The sequence below is a fragment of the Pygocentrus nattereri genome, chromosome 14, assembly GCF_015220715.1.
Source record: "Pygocentrus nattereri isolate fPygNat1 chromosome 14, fPygNat1.pri, whole genome shotgun sequence".
NCBI lineage: Eukaryota > Metazoa > Chordata > Actinopteri > Characiformes > Serrasalmidae > Pygocentrus > Pygocentrus nattereri.
The window spans coordinates 30,014,798-30,036,063 of record NC_051224.1 but is presented as its reverse complement, the minus strand read 5'-3'; the positions used below and the strand labels follow the sequence as shown (position 1 = coordinate 30,036,063).

Here is a 21,266-nt window from a genome sequence, read left to right as displayed (position 1 = left end):
TGAACTTCTATTGTTCTGTGCCGAGGGCATTTGGAAATCACAGTGTGATATTGTTAAATTCCTTTTTAACTTCACTAAGAGCACTGAGGTTGTTTGATAACTGTGATTTTGAGCGTAATCTCTTAACTGCTGATGAGTATCAGTAATGCAGGGATTGCAGAGTTAAGGACTTCCAATATGTTTGGAAAAGAGAACGATCTGATCATTATTTAGGCGAAATAATATAAACCCAAAATAATACACTGTTAGAAATAAAGGTTCTGTGCAGGTTCATTTTTCCTTCATCACAGTACAAACAATGGAAATGCCCCTTGGTACAACAGTGGTTTTAAGGTCCACTTGTATACCATCAATATGTTTTTTTCCAGGTGAAAAGTCCGTATTTGTCTTTGTTCATAACCCAGCGTTTTACAGCAGATGAATAAAATAGAAATTATGGTACAATTATGTTCCCTGACTAAAGATACAGAGATGTATCCTTTAGCATCCCACCCCAGTGTGTGTGTGTGTGTGTGTGTGTGTGTGTGTGTGTGTGTGTCTGTGAATTGGAGACACAACATCTCGACCTTGGCCTTGTTTCTCCTGTCTCTAGTGAAGGATGGAAGACACTCGTTTACTCCTGCTTTTATCTGCCTGTTATTCTTCCCTACTGCTCTTATCCCTCCTTTACCTGCACGTGTAGATAGGATTATCGTCAGCAGGTCCCCAGAGGAGAGGGAGGGGTTGGGGCAGGGAGGGATGGAGAGAGAGAGAGAGAGCGAGAGAGAGAGAGAGACAGAGGAGGGATGCAGAGAGAAAGTGAAAGGGAGAGAGAGAGGGAGAGAGCGAGAGAGAGAGAGACAGGAGGGATGCAGAGAGAAAGTGAAAGGGAGAGAGAGAGGGAGGGATAGAGAGGGAGAGAGAGAGAGAGAGAGAGAGACAGAGGAGGGATGCAGAGAGAATGTGAAAGGGAGAGAGAGAGAAAAAGACAGAGGAGGCATGCAGAGAGAAAGTGAAAGGGAGAGAGAGACAGAGAGAGAGAGAGAGAATGAATGCAGAGTGCAGAGAGAATGTAAAAAAGAGAGGGAGTGAGGGAACAATAGAGAATGGGATGATGATAAAAAAGGAGAGATGGGAGCAATAGAGAGAGAATTATAGAAAGAAAGAAAGAAAGAAAGAAAGAAAGGCAAAAATGGATGAAAAGAGAGAGAAGAAGAGAAAAATGGATCACAGGAGAGAGAGGGTGAATGAGAAAGAAGGAGTAATGCAGAGAGTGAAAGAAAGGAAGAGAGGAATAGAGAGCGGTATGATGATGGAAAAGAGAAATGAAAATAGAGACAGAAAGAGGAAAAGAGTGGAGGACAAAGAAAGAGTGACAGATGCGACGGGAAGAGAGGGAACAGGAGAAGGAGGAACAAATAAAGAGAAGGAAAGAAAAGAGACACAGAGAGATGGATAAAAATAGAGAAGGTGAGAGAGAGAAGGATGGATAAAATTAGATCGGCTGCATTAACCGGGGGGGTAGAAAGAGAAAGATGGAGAGAGAGATGGATAGAGAGAGAAAAAGAGAGAGGGGAAGTGTGAGAGAAAAGATGGATAAACATAGTAAGAGAAAGGTGAAAGAGAGAGAGAAAGAGAGAAGGGGGAAAGAGAAATGGGGAGAAAGAAAGAAAAAAAATAGGGATAGAGAGAGAAGGAGGGTGAGAAGGAAGGAGAGAGGTGGAGAGAGAGAGGATGTGAGAGAGAGAGGAAGAGAGAAAGGGAGGGAGAGAAATGGAGAGCGGTGAGAGAGAGTCAGAGAGAGAGAATGAGACAGAGAGAGAGAGAGAGAGAGAGAGAGAGAGAGAGAAGGAGAGAGTGTTGAGCATTAGTCTTGTATTAATATTAAATCTCTGGGGTTTGCAGTGAGCCGGTGTAAAGGGCTTGTTTTTGGTCAATTAAGGACAGCTTCTGTGCTGCAGGATTATGCCATGAGACTCAGTAACAGGCTCCATAATCCGACCCAGTGGACATGATGGTCACTGAGAGAGGGAACAGGGGGTGGAGGGATGGGGGAGAGAGGGATGGAGAGGGAGAGAGTAATTATCCATAATGGCTTTCATATTTATAGTAACTCTGCCTGTATTAATGACTTGTTTGGAATCTGTGAACGTGCTAATCACATTCCTCCCCCAGTTATTAATGATATAAATAACTCTATTGATAATGCACTGGAGGATGTATTGATGAAATGATGGAAACCTCAAGCATATGTGCATATATCACAGCTGCTTTTATATTCAGAACAGCTTTACTGAGATGATTTTATGGAAAAAAAAACTGTCGTGTTTAAAGGATTCCTCTGGCTTTTTTGTGGAATAAAAAGCAAGAGATCAGTTGTTGGCCATTATTAATTTAATGAGTACTTTGGTTAAGAGTGTTTTGGCTGAAATTGTTCAAGCAGCCATTGTACAATTGTAATGTTTAAAGAATAAAAAAAAAAATAATTTTCCATGCTTTTATTTTAGTGTAATATATAAAGACTCTTGAAGTTTCAAAACGTACTGTGAATTTTGAATTCATCATGGCTATCATATCACAACCATGAATTAATTTGCGTATGACTTCCCATACTACAGCATCCTATGTCACTTTGGCCCATCCATTTCAGTAATTTCAAACTTAAGACTTTAATCTATACATTTCTCCTTGGGTTGCTTTTTGACCAATGCATAGTGCAGCTGGTCAAAACAGGGGTCAGATATCTGTCTTAAAGGCAAAAGTGACAAAGACAAGTTCTTTAGTTATAAGAATAAAGAGAAATGAGGTACGGAACCCCTGAAGGGAGGTGGTGTATCATTGTTCTAAGTAAAAATCTGATGCACATCAGATACTATCAGGTGATCACCTGATACTATGTGGTGAGCACCTAGTACTAGCAGGTGAGCACCAGAGACCATGTGATGATCACTAGATACGATTAGGTGTGCACTAGATACTATGTGATGATCACTAGATACTATGAGATTTGCACCAGATACATTTAGATGCTCACCAGATACAACCAGGTGCACACTAGTTACACAATAGTATCAGGTGCTCACCACATAGTATCTGGTGCACACCACACTGTGCCATTTTTACCTAAAAAACACCACTTCCATTCAGGGGCTACATATAACTTTTAATACAAGGCAATAAAATTGCCTATCACAGCTTTGTAGATGTACTTTGCTCTGTCACCTTAACGACTCTGGTCTCATTATTTTGTTTAGAATTTATAGAAAGAGAAATCAGAGATATCTTTATTTTGGGGCTAGAGAGGAAAGACTGAAAGTTAGTTTTCATCTTTACCAGCATACAGTTCAAAAGCCCGTTCAAAAAATTATTTTGAATGCAACCAGCAGATGTGCCTTTTCCCTCTTCCATACATCTCTTTTCCAATTAAATACAGGTAATAACACATCATAGACTGTCAGAGCTTAAGCAAGTCTATTTGGTTGGCTTTATACAGTGCAACGTTTATGCATCTTTAGTTGCATGAAACAAAAATACAATCCTACTAGACTTGCATAATGTAAAACATCCTGCAACTCATTTGAAAACAGGTGTAAGCATCTAAACTTCATGGAACAAGTCAGTCAAGATGGCAGTAATTGATCACATGATTGCCTTGAAAGACATTTTTGAAACCATTGAAAATAAAGCAGAAGATGGCTTATTGGGCAGTAGACTGATTCAAGGCTGGTAGTTTTTCATCTGGTGAGTTACGAGACAAGTAACTTTTGAATGTAGTCTTATTGATGAAGACACAAACTGTTGTTTTGATTGGTTTTTGTCTGCAGCTATAGAAGCATGTATAGTGGGTTTAGTGGAGCATGATGATTAGCTAGTGGGGCACTGGCCCACAAAATGACTCTCTCATGTCAGGCCTGTCTCAGTATAGCATTAGATCACATTTCTGATGTTTGATGTAAACATTAACTGAGGCTCTTGACCAGTGTCTTTATGATTGTATGATTTACACTGTTGCCACAGGCTGGTAAGTGTACATATTATGTCTGTTATGTTTTTGAATGAGATTTTGTTTTCTGAGTGGGACAAAGGCCCAATCCTATTTCACCCCTTGCCCCTACCACTTAGCCCTTAGCCCTTTGTTTTGCGCATTCACATCTAGGGTTAGTGTGTCCCAATTGTTGTTGAGATAGAGGGGTAGGGCAAAGTGTTAGGGCTACATGGTCCTCCAAGCAGAGGCAAGATGGCTACGCGATGTTGTTTCAATGTATTATGGTCGTTTTCCTTGTAACAAGCATAAAAAAAAGTATGCTAATGTCTTGGTAGCTAGCTAGCTAATTTTCCCATTCCACCTTAAATAGTCCTGCTGCACCATTTAAGGTGGAACGGGACAATTCAAACAAGAATAGCCCAGCTTCATATCACCAATGAATTAGCAGTGAGTGATAATGAACAATTGTCTTATACCCCCTCTTTGAAAGCATGTTACCTTAAATGTAAATAAAGCCCAGCAGCGAGGTCTCTGAACTTTCCAAGTCTATTCCAAGGGGTTAGAGGTAAAAAGAAGAACTGGGATTGGGCCTAAGTTAGTATTTAATAAATCAGGGTACTTTTCAAAAACTTACTCCACTTTCTTCCTCAGACTTCACCCTTATAGCCTGAGCTTCATTCTTTTTTTTTCTGGGGAAGCCATTGATCATCCAGTTCATTATGCTGGAAGACTACTGCTGAGGGGACTTGGGGCATCAGTATCATGCAACACAGCAGAAATCATCCACATACATTTTCAGCAAACCATCACCGTGGGAGCAGAGAGGACTTTAAGAGGCTTCCTGCAGGGTATATGAAGCGAAGCTTTTGGTCTTCAGGAAAAAAAGGCTGCTCACTGGCAGTAACATAAACAGCTGGTAATTGCTCTGGAGCCATCAGTGCTGAAGTGCGTATTGTGCATAGCTTCGTCCCTGGCCAAAATTGTGTTAATGCTCATCACTGTTTCATTGCAGTTGCACTGAATAACAAAGGATGGCAGGAGATTGTAAAACTAAAAAGAGGCATTTCATGTCCACCATGCCAGCTGAAGCAATTTCCTGGTAGATGATGTTACTGTTGCACATGTGCACTGCCTTCTAATAAGATGTAGTGGAAAAATCTAAAAGGTCTTATACAGTTTTAAATCAGTTTTGGATTTATTCAAATAAAGTATATTTTATAACAAACGCTATATTGATGAACACTGTTTGTTATGTCACAATAGTGACACAAATAACTTGAGATCTGGCAAATTCATGGCTTATATATTTCCTGTTTCCTATTCTTGTTGTTCTTGTCTCATATTATATTTTGTATGAGGATCTGAAACCATTTACTGTGACCAATATGTAAAAACAGAGGAAATGAGATGGGGGCATTTACGTTTTCACAGCATTGTTAATGATTTGGAAAAAACCAACAAGACCAAAAACAAAACAAAGCAAAACCAAAAATAAATAAAAAAAATTCTAGTTCATCGCTGGAAGTCCAGGTTTATCTATTTATAGCAGTTATTTTCCACACTGTTACATAAATAAGAGGATTCTGTTATCAGCACAGGCCTACCTGTTAGCAAAAGTAAAGAAGGAAACTTCTAAAACGCTAAAATGCTAGAACGCTAGAAACGATTGACTACTTTTAGGGTAAGGGTTTATTGTGTGTTTTTTTATTTATTTATTTTTTGTCCTGAACTGTCCCTATAAGATGTAAAAGCCTAGGTAAAAGGGTGCAGCACTAAATCTTTACCTCCCGTTGATGTTGGAATCAAAACCTGATGTAGGCAGAATGAAAAGAATGATAGATGGTTACTTTTCTGGTTCAGGAGGTGATAACAGTGAATTGGCATGGAGCGTTGGCTGAAACACTGGAGATCTATGGGTCTGTGGCCTTTTATAAAACTGACACCATGTTTTTGAACAGGAGTGAAGTGTGGAAGAGGCAATACTGTTAGATATATTGATTGTGGTTAAACTTGTCTCCTCTCTATGTTTAGAAAGGGCTTTGTATCTTTGTATATCTGGCCTGCCCTCAACTGGAAGTAATCAATAGCAAAATCTTTACAAGTGTAACTCACTGTCAGCCGCAAATGAGACCCCACAGCTCCTGACAGATGTAGCGAGCTGGTGCTTACATAATAACTGCAAAGTGATATAGTGCTTAAAGTTTTTTGTTATTTCTTAAATGTGACTCATTGTCGATGTTTGTTAAATGTGTACTGTGGCCCTTTTCTTCTCTTTGCTTTCCAGTCAAATAAGTTATTAAGCTATAAGCTATTTTTCAGCCGCCAGGGTCCTCTCTGTGTGGAGTTTGCATGTTCTCCCCGTGTCTGCGTGGGTTTCCTCCGGGTTCTCCGGTTTCCTCCCACAGTCCAAAGACATGCAGTCAGGCAAATTGGACATGCTAAATTGCCCCTTGGTGTGAGTGTGTGAGTGACTGTCTGTGTCTGTCTGTCTGTCTGCCCTGCGATGGACTGGCGACCTGTCCAGGGTGTATCCTGCCTTCCGCCCAAAGACTGCTGGGATAGGCTCCAGCATCCCCCTGTGACCCTGACGGAGAAGCGGCTTAGAAAATGGATGGATGGATGGATGGATGTAAAGGACAGCTGGTGTGTTGATATAAAGAAAAATAAAAATCAACAAAATTAGAGACACATGGTTTTCTTTGAACAGCAATGGAATTATAGTACATTTGTGAACACAAAAAAGTACTTAGTAGCCAAAACAACTACACTATATTGCCAAAAATATTCGCTTGTCTGCCTTCATACACACATGAAATTGAGTGACATCCCATTCTTAATCCATAGGGTTTAATATGATGTCAGCCCACCCTTTGCAGCTATAACAGCTTCAACTCTTCTGGGAAGGCTTTCCACAAGGTTTGGGAGTGTGTGTATGGGAATTTTTGACCATTCTTCCAGAAGCGCATTTGTGAGGTCAGACACAGATCTTGGACGAGAAGGCCTGGCTCGCAGTCTCCGCTCTAATTCATCCCCAAAGGTGTTCTATCAAGTTGAGGTCAGGACTCTGTGCAGGCCAGTCAAGTTCTACCACACCAAACTCACTCATTCATGTCTTTATGGACCTTGCTTTGTGCACTGGTGCGCAGTCATGTTGAAAGAGGAAGGGGCCATCCCCAAACTTTTCCCACAAAGCTGGTAGCATGAAATTGTCCAAAATCTCTTGGTCTGCTGAAGCATTAAGAGTTCCTTTCACTGGAACTAAGGGGTCGAGCCCACTTCCTGCAAAACCACCCCCCACCATAATCCTCCCCTCCATCAAACTTTACACTTGGAACAATGCAGTCAGACAAGTACCGTTCTCCTGACAACCACCAAACCCAGACTTGTCCATCGGATTGCCAGATGAAGAAGTGTGATTTGTCACTCCAGAGGACACGTCTCCACTGCTCTAGAGTCCAGGGTGGCGCTTTACACCACTGCATTTGATGCTTAACATTGCGCTTGGTGATGTAAGGCTGGGATGCAGCTGCTCGGCCATGGAAACCCTTTCCATGAAACTCTCCACACACTGTTCTTGAGCTAATCTGAAGGCCACATGAAGTTTGGAGGTCTGTAGCGATTGACTCTGCAGAAAGTTGGCGACATCTGCTCACTATACACCTCAACATTCGCTGACTCCACTCTGTCATTTTACATGACCTACCACTTTGTGGCTGAGTTGTTGTCATTCCCAATCGCTTCCACTTTATAATACCACTAACAGTTGACTATGGAATATTTAGTAGTGAGGAAATTTCACGACTGGACAGATGGCGTTCTATCATGGTACCACACTGGAATTCACTGAGCTCCTGAGAGTGACCCATTCTTTCACAAATGTTTGCAGAAGCATTTTGCATTCCTAGGTGCTTGATTTTATACACCTGTGGCCATGGAAGTAATTGGAGCACCTGAGTGAATACTTTTGGCAGTATAGTGTAAATATTATATTATCATTTTATTTAATGTGTCCATCCTTTGCTAAAAAATCCCAATAACAAATGTAGACCCATCAATCTTTTAAGCCTTGCTCCACATCTCAGATGTAGAATTACAGTGTTGTAGTTCAAGTTTTCTTTTTTGTCTATTTCCTTTTTCTCCGCAAAGGCTTCTTGACAGCTATACAACTTTCAGACCTGTAGCACTGAGTTCTCTTCTTACAGTGGAAAGATGGAAAGAAACATGTGCATTTTTTCAATATCTGTTCAAGAGTAGAGCCTGGCTTTCAAACATGAAAGCTTTAAGTGCTGTTTATCTGATGGGGGGCAGTTTCGTTGGTCTACCATGTCTTGCACAGTTGTTAGGAGTCCCATTTTTCTCTGTATATTTTAATCATTTTTTGGAAACTCGTGTTTTTTTCACTTATATTCCTTTGATTTCCCCTTCCTTAATAAAGTGGATTATGTTGCATATCTAATCTTTTCAGAAATATGTCCTTTAGCTATTGTAGGTGAAGAAACCTGAAGGCAGCTGAGGTGTGTTTTGGTAGTTGCTTGTGTGAATGTTAGTGTCTCTTTGAAAGGGAACATCATGTCAGTGAGAGCTGTTCCCAAACAGCTTTTGTTAGTTATGTATGTATGTGTATATGAGAGAGAGAGAGAGAGAGAGAGAGAGAGACTCGTTTTCACTTTCTCAGGGAATAGAGTGCAGTGTAACGGTTGTAGCTGCAGGGTGTCTATCAGTATAAAGCAACTTTATCTCTCTCAGTCTCTCCATCTGCTGTCCTCCTCTCCCTCTAAGGTGGTATTATACAGCACAGGGTGTGTGTCACTTTTAGGCTTGTGCAGATATTAACATTTTATATGACACTTACTTTTATTTCAGTTTATATGATAATTACATTAATCCCAGTTTATAGCAATATCACTGTGTTGTATTAAAAATGGCCATTAAGTATACGTTACTCATTTCTCAGGAGATATTTCTGAGGATATCAAATGTACGGTAATCAATTTGCAGAAGGAAAGAGTAAGTCAAAGGAATATTACCTCCACTCTTGCTTCAGATCTGTCCATCCTTCCACTGTGAGAGAACAACTCAGCACTATGGGTTTGCAAAAATGTGTAACGGAAAGGAAATAGGCAAAAAAAGAAGAAAATCTGAAAATCAAAGAAGCTGTTGGTGTTCTCAGAATAATGAACTGACCACCTCAGAGTCCAGACCTTAGCATCACTCAGTGTGTCTGGAATTACTTGGATTGTCAAAAGTAGAAAGTGCAACCAACTTCTAAGACTGGAGGTGTGGAAAAATATCCCTGCAGGCCTCTCTGAAAAAATGAAGTCAAGTCTTCTGAAAAGAAATAGTTATAAAGGCTAAATTACAGATTTCCATCAAAATTCTATTCAGCAGGAATCCTTGCAATGTAACTTTAGCTAATGTAACATTGCATTTGAATTTCAACATGGTAAGAGAGATTTCTAGAGATTTCTAGAGAGTAGCAGCTGGTCTAAACTTGCTGAAGTGTTGAAACTGGCGTTGACCAATCAGATTGTTGAGTTTCATTATTTTGGTAAATTGCGTTTAAAAGTGCAAAAACACAAATGTAATTGATGACCTGTGAAAATGATGTCATGGCAAGAAACTATATATATCTTTTTATCATTATTATTGATGATTATTATTTTTTTGGGAGGGGGGACTTTTACATTACATTTGAAAATGCTTAGAAAAAATAAAGAATATGGAATGAAATGCATTTGACAGTGTTTTTTTCAGTGCATAATATTAGGCTAGCACACGGTTCCTCTGAAAGCACACACACACACACACACACACACACACGCACACACACACATCCAACTCTCCGAGCAATGTGTGAGAGACACCAGACCAGTTCAGGTTCCAGATTTAGCCTCATGTTTGGAGCTGGGTTTGCCTTTTCAGATGAAAGGCATTTTTCTGAATTAAAGCAGAATTCAGCGCTGGGAAAACAGAAGCTTTGATCTGCAGATTTTCTTTGGGTGTGTGTGTGTGTGTTTATAGATAGTGACGCAGCTCTGAGCTCAGAGACCAGAATAAGCACACGGGATCTCCCATATGCAGCATACAGTCCCAGATATGCACATAATTAGACAGTATGCTAGTGTACTGTTATAATATGTAACTTCTGTTGTTAATGCTAAGGTAATCGCAGTTCACATGAACACTTTTGGAAGAGGCTAAAGTTAGCTTCTTATTCAGATTTTCCATTTGACCTTAAACTATGCAGCACTTAAAATCTGGTCAGAGTGTAACTGCTGCAACACTTAAGGTGGAATAGAAAATAAAAAATGGTGACATATTATAGGAAAAAGCTGAACAGTGAAAATGTGATGTGATGTTTCCAGACAAATGTGCTGCATGATACAGTTAGGCAGTTACCATCCTACCGTGCTTTGTAGCACATAAAAAAGCTGAAAAAAGACCCAGCTGACCTCAGTTTTGGATGGCAAGAGGAAAAGATCTAAGTGACTTTGCAAGAGGGTTCACTATTGAGACAGGAGCTTCAGTCACAAAGACTGAAGAATGACTAAAGTTCCCTCTGCGTTTGGACCCATGGGAAAGACATCTGAACATAGGATTGGAAGTTGTGGTTGAAAGCACACCTTCAGACAAAATACTAAAAAGCAGTTGTTTTTTAAGTGACTGGGAATGTCAATGCAAACTTAATCACACTATGTCATTAAATAGGTCGATCCACAGCTACATAGAGAGAGGTTTTGTCAATGGCTGAAGTTAGTTTCTTATTTGAATTTTCACTAATTTTCACGCCACTAAATTTCGAAGTTAAAAATCTTACTTTTTGCTCCATTACATTATGTGAAATCTCTCGTTCAATTTGATTTATGTGTGTATAAAAATGTAACGTGAAAACAAAAGAAGCATGAAGCAAGAACACTAATTTTGGTACAGTGTGTACTTTGTTTTGAACTTGTTTTGACCTGTTGGTCATACCAACCCAGTGCAAGCACACGGTTCAACGTCAGTGCAGGAGCATACAATTTTGGGAGTGTCTATTACAACATAAATGATGGACTAACCTAACTTTGTGTCAATGGACCACAATATAGAAATATGTACACATACGCAGTCGTGACTGGCATATCTTTTTTCTAAATTTATACAAACGCATTTCCTTTTATAGTAAATTCATTTTGCCTAGTTTATGTTTATGAACAGATACCTACAGATAAATAAGAATAATAAGAATAATAATAATAAAACTCATTTGTGAACCTGAGTTTAAAGCAAGTTTTTATTAAACTTGTAACTAAGTTGCAAATAAATGCTTGCTTGTTTGCAAAAAGTTATTTCAGAGCCACTTGGTTCTACCTAAAGGAAACTGTTTGCCTTCAGTGTTTTGTGCTTATGATCATTTTAACAGACATGCGTGTCACTAATTAATGACATTCTATTAAAAGATTGGTGACACTACAGTATTTTCACCTAAAAAGAGTTACTGAAGTAAGAGTCTTTTTAGAAAAAGGGTAATAGAGCATTAGAGTCATAATTAATTTTTTTGTACTTTTACTTTTGATACTTAAGTAAATTTGAAAGCAAATACTTTTCTACTTTTACTGAAGTGGAGGTCTAAAGGGAGGAACTTCTACTATTACTGGAGTAATATTTTACCTTGGGTATCTCTACTTTAACTCAAGTACATGATTTGCCCACCACTGCCACAGTGTAACTACTACAGTATTTAAGGTGGAACGGAAAATTCTTTGGCACCAAAATGTAACTGCTGCACTGTTTAATGTGGGACAGATTTGAAAATGGCTGTTCTAGTTTAACCACAGACATTTGAAGCTTGTAAAAGGCATTTCATGTTTGCAGCTTGTGGTAAACATATTAGCATATAGTTTACCTTGTAGCAGTTTCACAGTGACTCTTTCTGTAGAGAGCCTTTCAGTGAAGCTATTTTCCATTTTTAAAAAACCCACCAATTAAGCTGCTATTAATTAAGCCAGTGATGTATCTAGGACTTCCAGAAGGAGTAGTGTTTTTTTTTTTTTACAAACTTGGTTCCACTCAATTGAAATCAAACATGATTGCATGGTTCCTCTGTCACTTCGTAATGATGCTGATGTTTAGTTTAACACAGCATTTGAAAACTGACCAATCAAGAGTTGTTTAGAATTGTATCTATTTAGTTATAGCTAATCCAGCTCTTCTATAAGACTTCAAATGCTATGTAAGACTAACCATCAGCATTATTACGAAGTGACAGAGGAATCAACCAATAACGTTGAATCTGGTAAATAAAAAATTACAAAAAATTATAGACATTTTTTAGTTCCCAGAAACCAATAGGCCATCTCTAAAGGTCTAGACAGGCATGAGGGTTCCCTTCTGGATATTATAGTCAGGTTGCAGTGCATAAGCCCCTCATTACAAAGACAAATGCACGGTCGCATAAAAACCATACTGCTCTACAGACATGGAAGAGTGATCTGGTCAGATGAGTCAACCTTTATGATATACTCAGTAAGTGGGTGAGTGCATGTGTGGCATACACCCATAGAAAAGTTCTGGCTGTGCACTGATGGTTTAGCAAGATGTTAGCCTTCACCTGTCTAACCCTAAATACTCTAAAACAAGTTGATTATCTAACACAAAGTTTGTGCCTAGACGAATGTCTTTTTGTTTGTACTTGACTTATAGTTTTGAGAGAATCTTTGTTTTACCTAGGATACATTCTGAGTTGAGAACAGAGTGCTTTTGTAAGTCATTCACCATAGACTACAATCTGCTAAATGCTGTAAATGTAAAAGATGTCATGTATTTACTAATTTGAATACTCTACAACTAAAAGCACTAAAACTAAAAGTAGCCACTGCTGAGGTATTCTTTAAAAGCATTTCTCACAAAGGCCTTGTGTGCCATGGTGCTGAATTCTGTCAACCACATGCAGGGGTGACTCCAGCATGGCAGTTTAAAATTGATTTAAGATGAATGAGAGTACATAGGAAGAAATAAGTTAAGATGTCTCAATGTAATGAGAGTACAGAGGAAGAAATAAGTAAGGAGAAAAACTAAAGTGGATGAAATAAAGGGTAAAATGCATGATGCAAAAACTGTGGGACCTCCAAAATGGAAGTAACACTTTGTGGCTACTGTAAGAAACCTCTCAACAACAACCTAATGTATATGTATGACTGTTTTTAAAAGGTAGATTGACATCCTTCCTAGATCGGGGCCTTGTCATGGTGGAAGGGCTTGTGTGGTCTAGGGATCTTCAGAGCTAAGTCGTCGGGAGCAATATGCTCCTGGTAGTCATGGCGAGCGCCGGGTGGCCAGGCAGCCCACATAACCTGGCTGGGCTCAGCCCGAAGAGGCAATGTGGGGAGGCCATGTGGGCCCACCACCCGCAAGGTCCAGCATGGGGGAGCAGTGCAGTGCTGTATTGGCAGTGGGAGATTGCAGGGAGGCCCTTGGTGGCCTAGGCCCCTGCGACAGAAACTGGCTCTTTGTACATGGAATGTAACCGCACTGGGGGGAAGGAGCCGGAGCTTGTGCAGGAGGTTGAGAGGTACCAACTAGATATAGTTGGGCTCACCTCCAGCCACAGTGTTGGCTCTGTAACCAAACTCCTGGATAGGGGTTGGTCTCTCTCCTACTCAGGGGTTGCACAGGGTGAGAGGCGCCGGGCGGGTGTGGGGATACTCACGAGTCCCCGGCTGGTGACCATGCAGTTGGAGTTTGTCCCGGTGGAGGACAGGGTCACCTCAATGCGAATTAAAATCGCAGAGAGGAAAACTTTGACAGTTGTCTGTGCTTATGCACCAAACAACAGGTCAGCGTATTCTGCCTTCTTGGAACAAGTGGGCAGGGTTCTGGAAAGGGTCCTGCCTACAGACTCCATAGTCTTACTGGGAGACTTCAATGCTCATGTTGGCAATGACTGGGAGACCTGGAGAGTCGTGATTGGGAAGAACGGCCTGCCCGATCTAAACCCGAATGGTGAATTGTTATTGGACTTCTGTGCCAGGCATGGATTGTCCATAACGAACACCAAGATTGAACACAAGGATAAGTGTACATGGTACCAGAGCTTCTTGGGTCAAAGGTCAATGATCGACTTTTTTGTCATTTCATCTGATTTGGGACGATATGTTCTGGACACTAGGATGAAGAGAGGTGCTGAGCTGTCAACTGATCACCACCTGGTGGTGAGTTGGATCAGATGGCAGGGAAGACTGATGGTCAGACCCGGTAGGCCCAAGCGAATAGTGAGAGTGTGCTGGGAACGACTGTTGGAGGCCCCTGTTTGGAATGAATTCAACTCCCACCTCTGGGAGAGCTTTTCTCATGTCCCAGAGGAGGTAGGGGACATGGAGTCTGAATGGACCCTGTTCAAAACCTCCATTGTGGAAGCTGCCAGGTGTAGCTGTGGCCAAAAGCTTGTGGGTGCCTGTTGGGGCAGTAACGCAAGAACCTCCTGGTGTACACCGGTGGTGAGGGAGGCCGTCAAGCTGAAGAAAGAGGCCTTTAGGGACTGGTTGGCCCGAAGGACTCCCAATTCAGCAGACAGGTACCGACAGGCTAAAAAGTTGGCAGCTGCAACGGTGGCAGAAGCTAAATCCATGGCATGGGAGGAATTTGGTGAGGCCATGGAAAAAGACTTTTGTCTGGACAACTGTCCAGCAACTGAAGAGCGGTCGGGGTGGCTGCGCCCAAGCTGTATTCAGCAAGGGTGGAGAAACTCTGACTTCAAATAAGGATATTGTTGGTCAGTGGAAGGAGCACTTTGAGGAACTCCTTAATCCGGGAGACGTGCCTCCCTCACGGGAGTCAGGGTCAGAGGCTCCTGCGGTGTCAAGTTCCATTTCCCTGGTGGAAGTCACTGAGGTAGTTGGTAAGCTCCTCAGTGGCAAGACACCGGGGGTGGATGAGATTCGTCCAGAGATGCTATGAAATCCTCTGCAATATTGCATGGACCTCAGGAACAGTACCCTTGGACTGGCAGACTGGGGTTGTGGTCCCTATTTTTAAAAAGGCGGACCGGAGGGTGTGTGCCAACTATCGGGGTATCACACTGCTCAGCCTCCCTGGGAAAGTCTATGCAAAGGTGCTGGAAAGGAGACTCTGACTGATAGTTGAACTTCAGATTGAGGAGAAACAATGTGAATTCCATCCTGGCTGTGGAACAATGGACCAGCTTTTCACCCTCTTGCAGATTGTTGAGGGGGCATGGGAGTTTGCCAACCCAGTCTACATGTGTTTTGTGGACTTGGACAAGGCTTATGATCGTGTTCCTCGAGATATCTTGTGGGAGATATCTGGGAGTATGGGGTGCCAGGGCTACTACTCCGGGCCATCCAGTCTCTGTACTCCCAGAGTGAGAGCTGTGTCTATATACTTGAAATTAAGTCAGACTCTTTAATGTTAGCATTGCACTCCGGCAGGGTTGTGAACTGTCTCCACGCCTGTTCATGATATTCATGGACAGAGTGTCAGGGTGTAGCCGGGGTCAGGAGGGCATTATGTGTGGAGGCTGGAGGGTGGCGTCTCTGCTGTTTGCAGATGATGTTGTTCTTTTGGCTGAATCACATGGACACCTCCAGTGCTCGCTGGAGCGGTTTGCAGCTGAGTGTGAAGCGGTTGGTATGTGGATCAGCACCTTCAAGACTGAGTCCATGGTCTTAGCCCAGAAAAGGATGGCATGCCCACTCCAGGTAAGGGGAAAGGACCTGCCTCAGGTGGAGGAGTTTAAGTATCTTGGGGTCTTGTTCACGAGTGATGGGGAGAGGGATCGTGAGATCGGCCTCAGGCTGGGACAGGCGGCAACAATAATGTGGTCACTGTACCGGACTGTAGTGGTGAAGAGGAAGCTGAGCCAAAAGGCAAAGCTCTCTGTTTACCAGTCAATCTACATCCTGACCCTCACCTATGGTCATGAGCTGTGGGTAATGACAGAGAGAATAAGATTGTGAATACAAGCGGTGGAAATGAGCTTTCTTCTTCGGGTGGCAGGCTACACGCTATGTGATAGAGTGAGGAGCTCGGTCATCTGGGAGGAGCTCAGAGTAGAGCAGCTTCTCCTCTGCATTGAGGGGAGCCAGCTGATCTGGATGCCCCCTGGACGTCTCCCAGTGAGGATGTTCCAGGCATGGCCTACCGGGACAAGACCCTGGGGTTGTCCTAGGACCCGCTGGAGGGATTGTATCTCCAAGTTGGCCTGGGAGTGGCTTGGGGTCCCTGGGAATGAGCTGGAGGAAGTTGCGGGGGACAGGGTCATCTGGGATTCTCTGCTCTCTCAACTGCTACCGCGACCATATCTGGACTAATGGTCAATGATGATGATGATGATGATGATGATTGACATAAAATCTACCAATATTTTGGAGCAGAGTGACCTGCCACATGTAACATCTTGCATTTTGCATTTTACCACGCATTTGTCCCACAAACTGCAACTTAGTGCATTAGTTTTGTATAATATGCAAGTCAGTATGCATCAGATATGCACCTGAGAATTAGTACATCAGGCTTTCTGTTTTTGGGTCTCATCTACATAATTCCTTTTCTAAGTCCTTTAAAAGTCAAAACTGAATTGTGCAAACTCATCCTTTTTAATGTAAATTTACATTTGCATGTTTTGTTGATGTATGCATTATAGTTTTAAGAGTGCAGGCAAACATGTATTTTAAAAGAAGGCAATATTATGTGATTTTAAGCAGGAGTGTTTTAAGCAGTAAACCCTCAGCAGCTGCCTCCTTTTTGTTTTAGCACTTTTAAGATGATGTATTAACAAAAATGATATTCATTTTGCCACTCACTCCACACAGTCAGTGGTTTATTGTAGCTTGCTATCTGACTGTGTCGGCTGTTGTGAGTGTGCTTGTGGAAAGAAGTGCAGAAGTGCTGCATTTCTTTGGTATGAAATTATAGGAACCTCAGTCTAGGCTTCTTGCATGTAGCATTTAGGCCCGCTGTCTAATTATTATGTATATGTTTGTGTCTTAACAGCATTTAACAGGCTGTCTGCTGAGTGCGGCATTTTTTGGAGCTCTGGGATCCTCCTTCCTGTACGGCTACAATCTATCTGTGGTCAATGCCCCTGCAAAGGTCAGTTGCGGTGCCTTTCCTGCTCTACTGCCTTCTGTTGTTTTCTCCTTCGTTTTTTAGAGGAACTCCCTGCAAAATTATTAGATGTCATCATGAATCCTTGCTGTAGTAATTGCAGCCATTCAACTGGGCCTAGTGGGTTGAGGCTTACTCAGTTTTATTACACCAATATCTATATCTATCTATCTATATATATATATATATATATATATATATATATATATATACACTTTCTCTCTCTCTCTCTCTCTCTCATTCTCTCTCTCTCTCTCTCTCTCTCTCTCTCTCTCTCTATATATATATATATATATATATATATATATATATATATACATTTTACATTTACGGCATTTGGCTGACGCTCTTATCCAGAGCGACTTACAATTTGATACAATTTGATTACAATTTTACACAGGCAGGCCAAGGTGGTGTTAGGAGTCTTGCCCAAGGACTCTTACTGGTATAGTACAGGGTGTTTACCCTGGTGGGGATTGAACCCCAGTCTACAGTGTAGATATATATATAGTATAGGTACCAGGTACCTGTAGGTACCAGAGCCCTCAAGCTTTGGCCAGACATTTCATAGCTGTCCTATGTTGTTCAGTTCAATATGTACTGATTTACCAAATTAAAACATAAAAAAAACACTATAAATATTAGGATTAGTATGATAACTAGATTAGTTGGAGAGTTAGTATCAGCATTTGTAGCTACTGGTATAAACAGATATTTAAGGCTCTGTGATCTGTATTATTAGTGTTACCAATGCATTAATTATAAATGTATTATGAAAGGCTCACTCTAATTGTTAATAAAGCTAGTTTACAACACTTGTTCGTTAAACTGAGCAGCTGCTGGGGCTAGGCTAAAGCACGCAAAGTTACAAGTGTTCCAAATAGAAAAACAATTGGAATTATAAGGTTCTATCTTTCAAAACATGAATAGAAGCAATGATTTTCAAGGAACACAATTTATTTGTATTTTGTTTTAAAACATAAAATTGGTGTTGTAACATATATCATATTAGTGTTGAATATTAGCGTTTGTGTTGTAGTTAAGACATTATCAATTAAAATATTTTGACAAAAATACCAGATAGAACCTTAAAATTTCAAGGGGAAAAAATATAGAGTTTGTGTTTTACACACATAATCTATTAACTCCTTACGTGTTTTATTACACTTCTATAACCTTAGAATATTGCAATGAGTTTTCACTGAAGTTCCTGTAGTTACTGAAAAATAAACCTTAGTATGTAATAAGCCTGGGATTTTAAATGGTTTACTACTGTCATTAAACAGTGGGCAGTGGAGTGGCCAAACCACAGCTGTTACGTGGTCAGCTGAGGACTGCTGCTGACTGGATAGTCTTCTCGCCCTTTCCATGTTGAATCTCATAAAACTCTTCTGAAACTACTGAGGCCTGAACCCTGGTATCCTCAGGCTAGCTGTGGGCATGCTGCACATACACACTCACTCAGTCCATTCCATGTTCTCTCGCCCCATAAGCAAACATACACACTCTTATGATAACAACTGTCATTTAACAGGAGCTTACTTTGGTCTAATTAAAGTGAGCAATTACCAGCAGCCCCCTGCTGTGAACATCAGAGCCCCTGCACTGTGTGCACATATGTGTGTAATTAGCCACTCCCGAGAGTCCCCCTGGCTTTTATCATTGACTTCTGTGTGTGGAGTTCAAACACTGAGCAAATAGCTCCCACATGCACATGCACACCTCCTTCCACTGCCATTCGGTCTAGCTGTAGCCAGCTGTCTTCCTGGTTCTGTAGCCAATTCTCACTTTTATTCCAAGTCTGTCTGCCTTTCCAATAACTAAGGATAAATATTTTTTTTTGTGTTTTTTCAATTACTGAGTTGTATGCATAGGTCATAGAATTCAGACCTCTATTATTTTATTAACCTTCTTAGTGGGTGCAAGAGCACCATTTTGAAGCATGTAAACAACTCATAGTGAGAACTAGCCAGGTTAAAATATAGCCTCCACATGAGGCTGATTTTCCAGTAATTCCAATGTGGGCTACCATCATGCCTCACTATTTTGGTTTGCTGGTTTTCTGTTTCCACTCATGCTAAAGTTCCAGTAGTGGTAACCGGAGAGAAAAATTACACTGGTACGAACTACATGATTGAAACATGAGTTCGGGCTCAACGTATGCATAAAAACGCAATGCACAACAAATCTCTACCATTCAGGACTTCCCCATCCCTCTAATGCGCTAGCAGCTCTACGGTTTGTACCACTCCACTTTTCCTTCAGCATCACCCAGGCCTGGTGTTCACCTCGACTCACCTCTGGCATGACTCCATCTCAAATTTCTGTAATAAAAAGTTTCCGTGTTTGCTTTCTTATTTTGTTGATATAAAGGTTATTCAACCCCTCTTTGCTTTTATATTTCAGTTGCGCTTCACTGTCTACAGGCAAAATTGTTTACTATATCAATAACGCTAACCTCAGGCCACAATTTTATGTTATTTACTCACCCAACTGGACTCTGTGGTCAAGGTGGCTGAGAGAAGGACATTACACAAACTGTTCTCCATTATGGAGGATGATGGCCACCCACTGCACACCATCATCTTGGACAGGAGGAGCATGTTTAGTGGCAGGTTGCTGTCACAGAGCTGCTCAACCGACAGATTCAGGAGATCCTTTGTCCCCAGAGCCATCAGGCTATTTAACTCCTCCCAGGGGGGCCAGAAAAGAAGAGAGAGAAGAGGGAAGAGGAGAGATGAGGACTGAATCTGAATCTTGTGTTAAATCACGAATCATAGGTCTTATATCTCAGGCTTAATCTTATGTTCCTTTATCCATCTGCACATATGGACACCTTGCTGCACATATTGCATTTTGTGCATACCTTACTGGGCATTTTGCACATCTAGACACTCCACACTAGACACTTTATATTGGTGCCAATATCTGCACATATTTATTCATTCAGTATGGTTATTATATGCCGTTACCTGTACCTCCTTGTACAGTCATTATTGCACTGAATCTTTCATCTCAGGATATAGATTTTATACCAGATTGTTGTATTTTTCTATTTGTATATATGCCTGTAGATAGAATCTTTTATCTTTTTATATTTATTCTTCCTGTTATATTGTTTATACCCTTATTACTATTACTGTACTGTGTTGTGTGTCTGCTACTGGCTGTTAATTTCCTTTGGCATCAATAATCTATCTATCTATCTATCTATCTATCTATCTATCTATCTATCTATCTATCTATCTATCTATCTATCTATCTATCTATCTATCTATCTATCTATCTATCTATCTATCCATCCATCCATCCATCCATCCATCCATCCATCCATCTTTGTAAGAATCGATGGGCAATGCGCTGTCCAAATGCTGTCTCCACAGCTTTTTAAATGTCATTGCTAAACTCCAAAAACTGCGGAGTTGTTTTTTCTACCCAAACACTGGGTTGCACCAGTCAATGTGTTGAGTTATTTACCGGGTGCTTGGCTTTGTGACTGTGTCACAATAACAATCCAGGCCAATGGTTAATTTTCAAATCACAAAAGCACCATTTAGAACAGAGTTACAGCTGACAACAATTGGTAAATAAACATCCATATAATATACAACTGTCCTCTCTCATGGGTTTAACTCAGAACGTAAAAAATAGAGACAAAGTATTTGATTTTATGTAGTGAAGTTGACTGTTTGCTGTGCATTCCCAAGCTAATAGTGATGTGAATTAAGCATAAAATTGACGTAAGATAGAAAGGTAAATGGTTAGGGTAAACAAAACAATGGCTAAATTAAATGTTTTAAACATGACAGATGTCCTGAAGTGAGCTGGCATTACCCCAACCTAACCATGAAAAATCCATCAAAATAGGGACTATTCTTTAGAAGGCTACCCTTTAAAAACTTAATTCTGTGATGGTTTTATTGATCTATTTTTGGGACATGGCCAGACTAATGTTACCTGATGTTTCACAGTGTTGTTTGGCAATTATATGTAGTTAAATTAAGGTTAGCCAACCCAAACCCTCTTAGTATGTTATAATAACAAGAGGTTATACAAGCCATTTTCATAGTTATAAGTAGCAGTTGTTACTATTCATTGTGCTCTTCTTATTAACCTCAAGTTCAAAGCTGGTGAAAGCTAAGCTCACTGCCAACCAGGCACTCTGATGACGAGCAGCTGAGGCCAGTGAAGCTGGTAG

The 21,266-nt window shown here is 40.9% G+C and overlaps 1 protein-coding gene across 5 annotated transcripts in view; it reads left to right on the top strand.

The window, feature by feature from the left end:
* Positions 1–21,266, top strand: part of slc2a9l2 (solute carrier family 2 member 9, like 2) — a 321,644-nt gene that overhangs the window by 32,089 nt on the left and 268,289 nt on the right. For all 5 annotated transcript variants that reach the window (XM_017705365.2, XM_017705366.2, XM_037544988.1 and 2 more), the window contains one exon: positions 16,955–17,053. In XM_017705365.2, the coding sequence (XP_017560854.1) occupies positions 16,955–17,053 (99 nt within the window). The remainder of the gene's footprint in view (positions 1–16,954; positions 17,054–21,266) is intronic.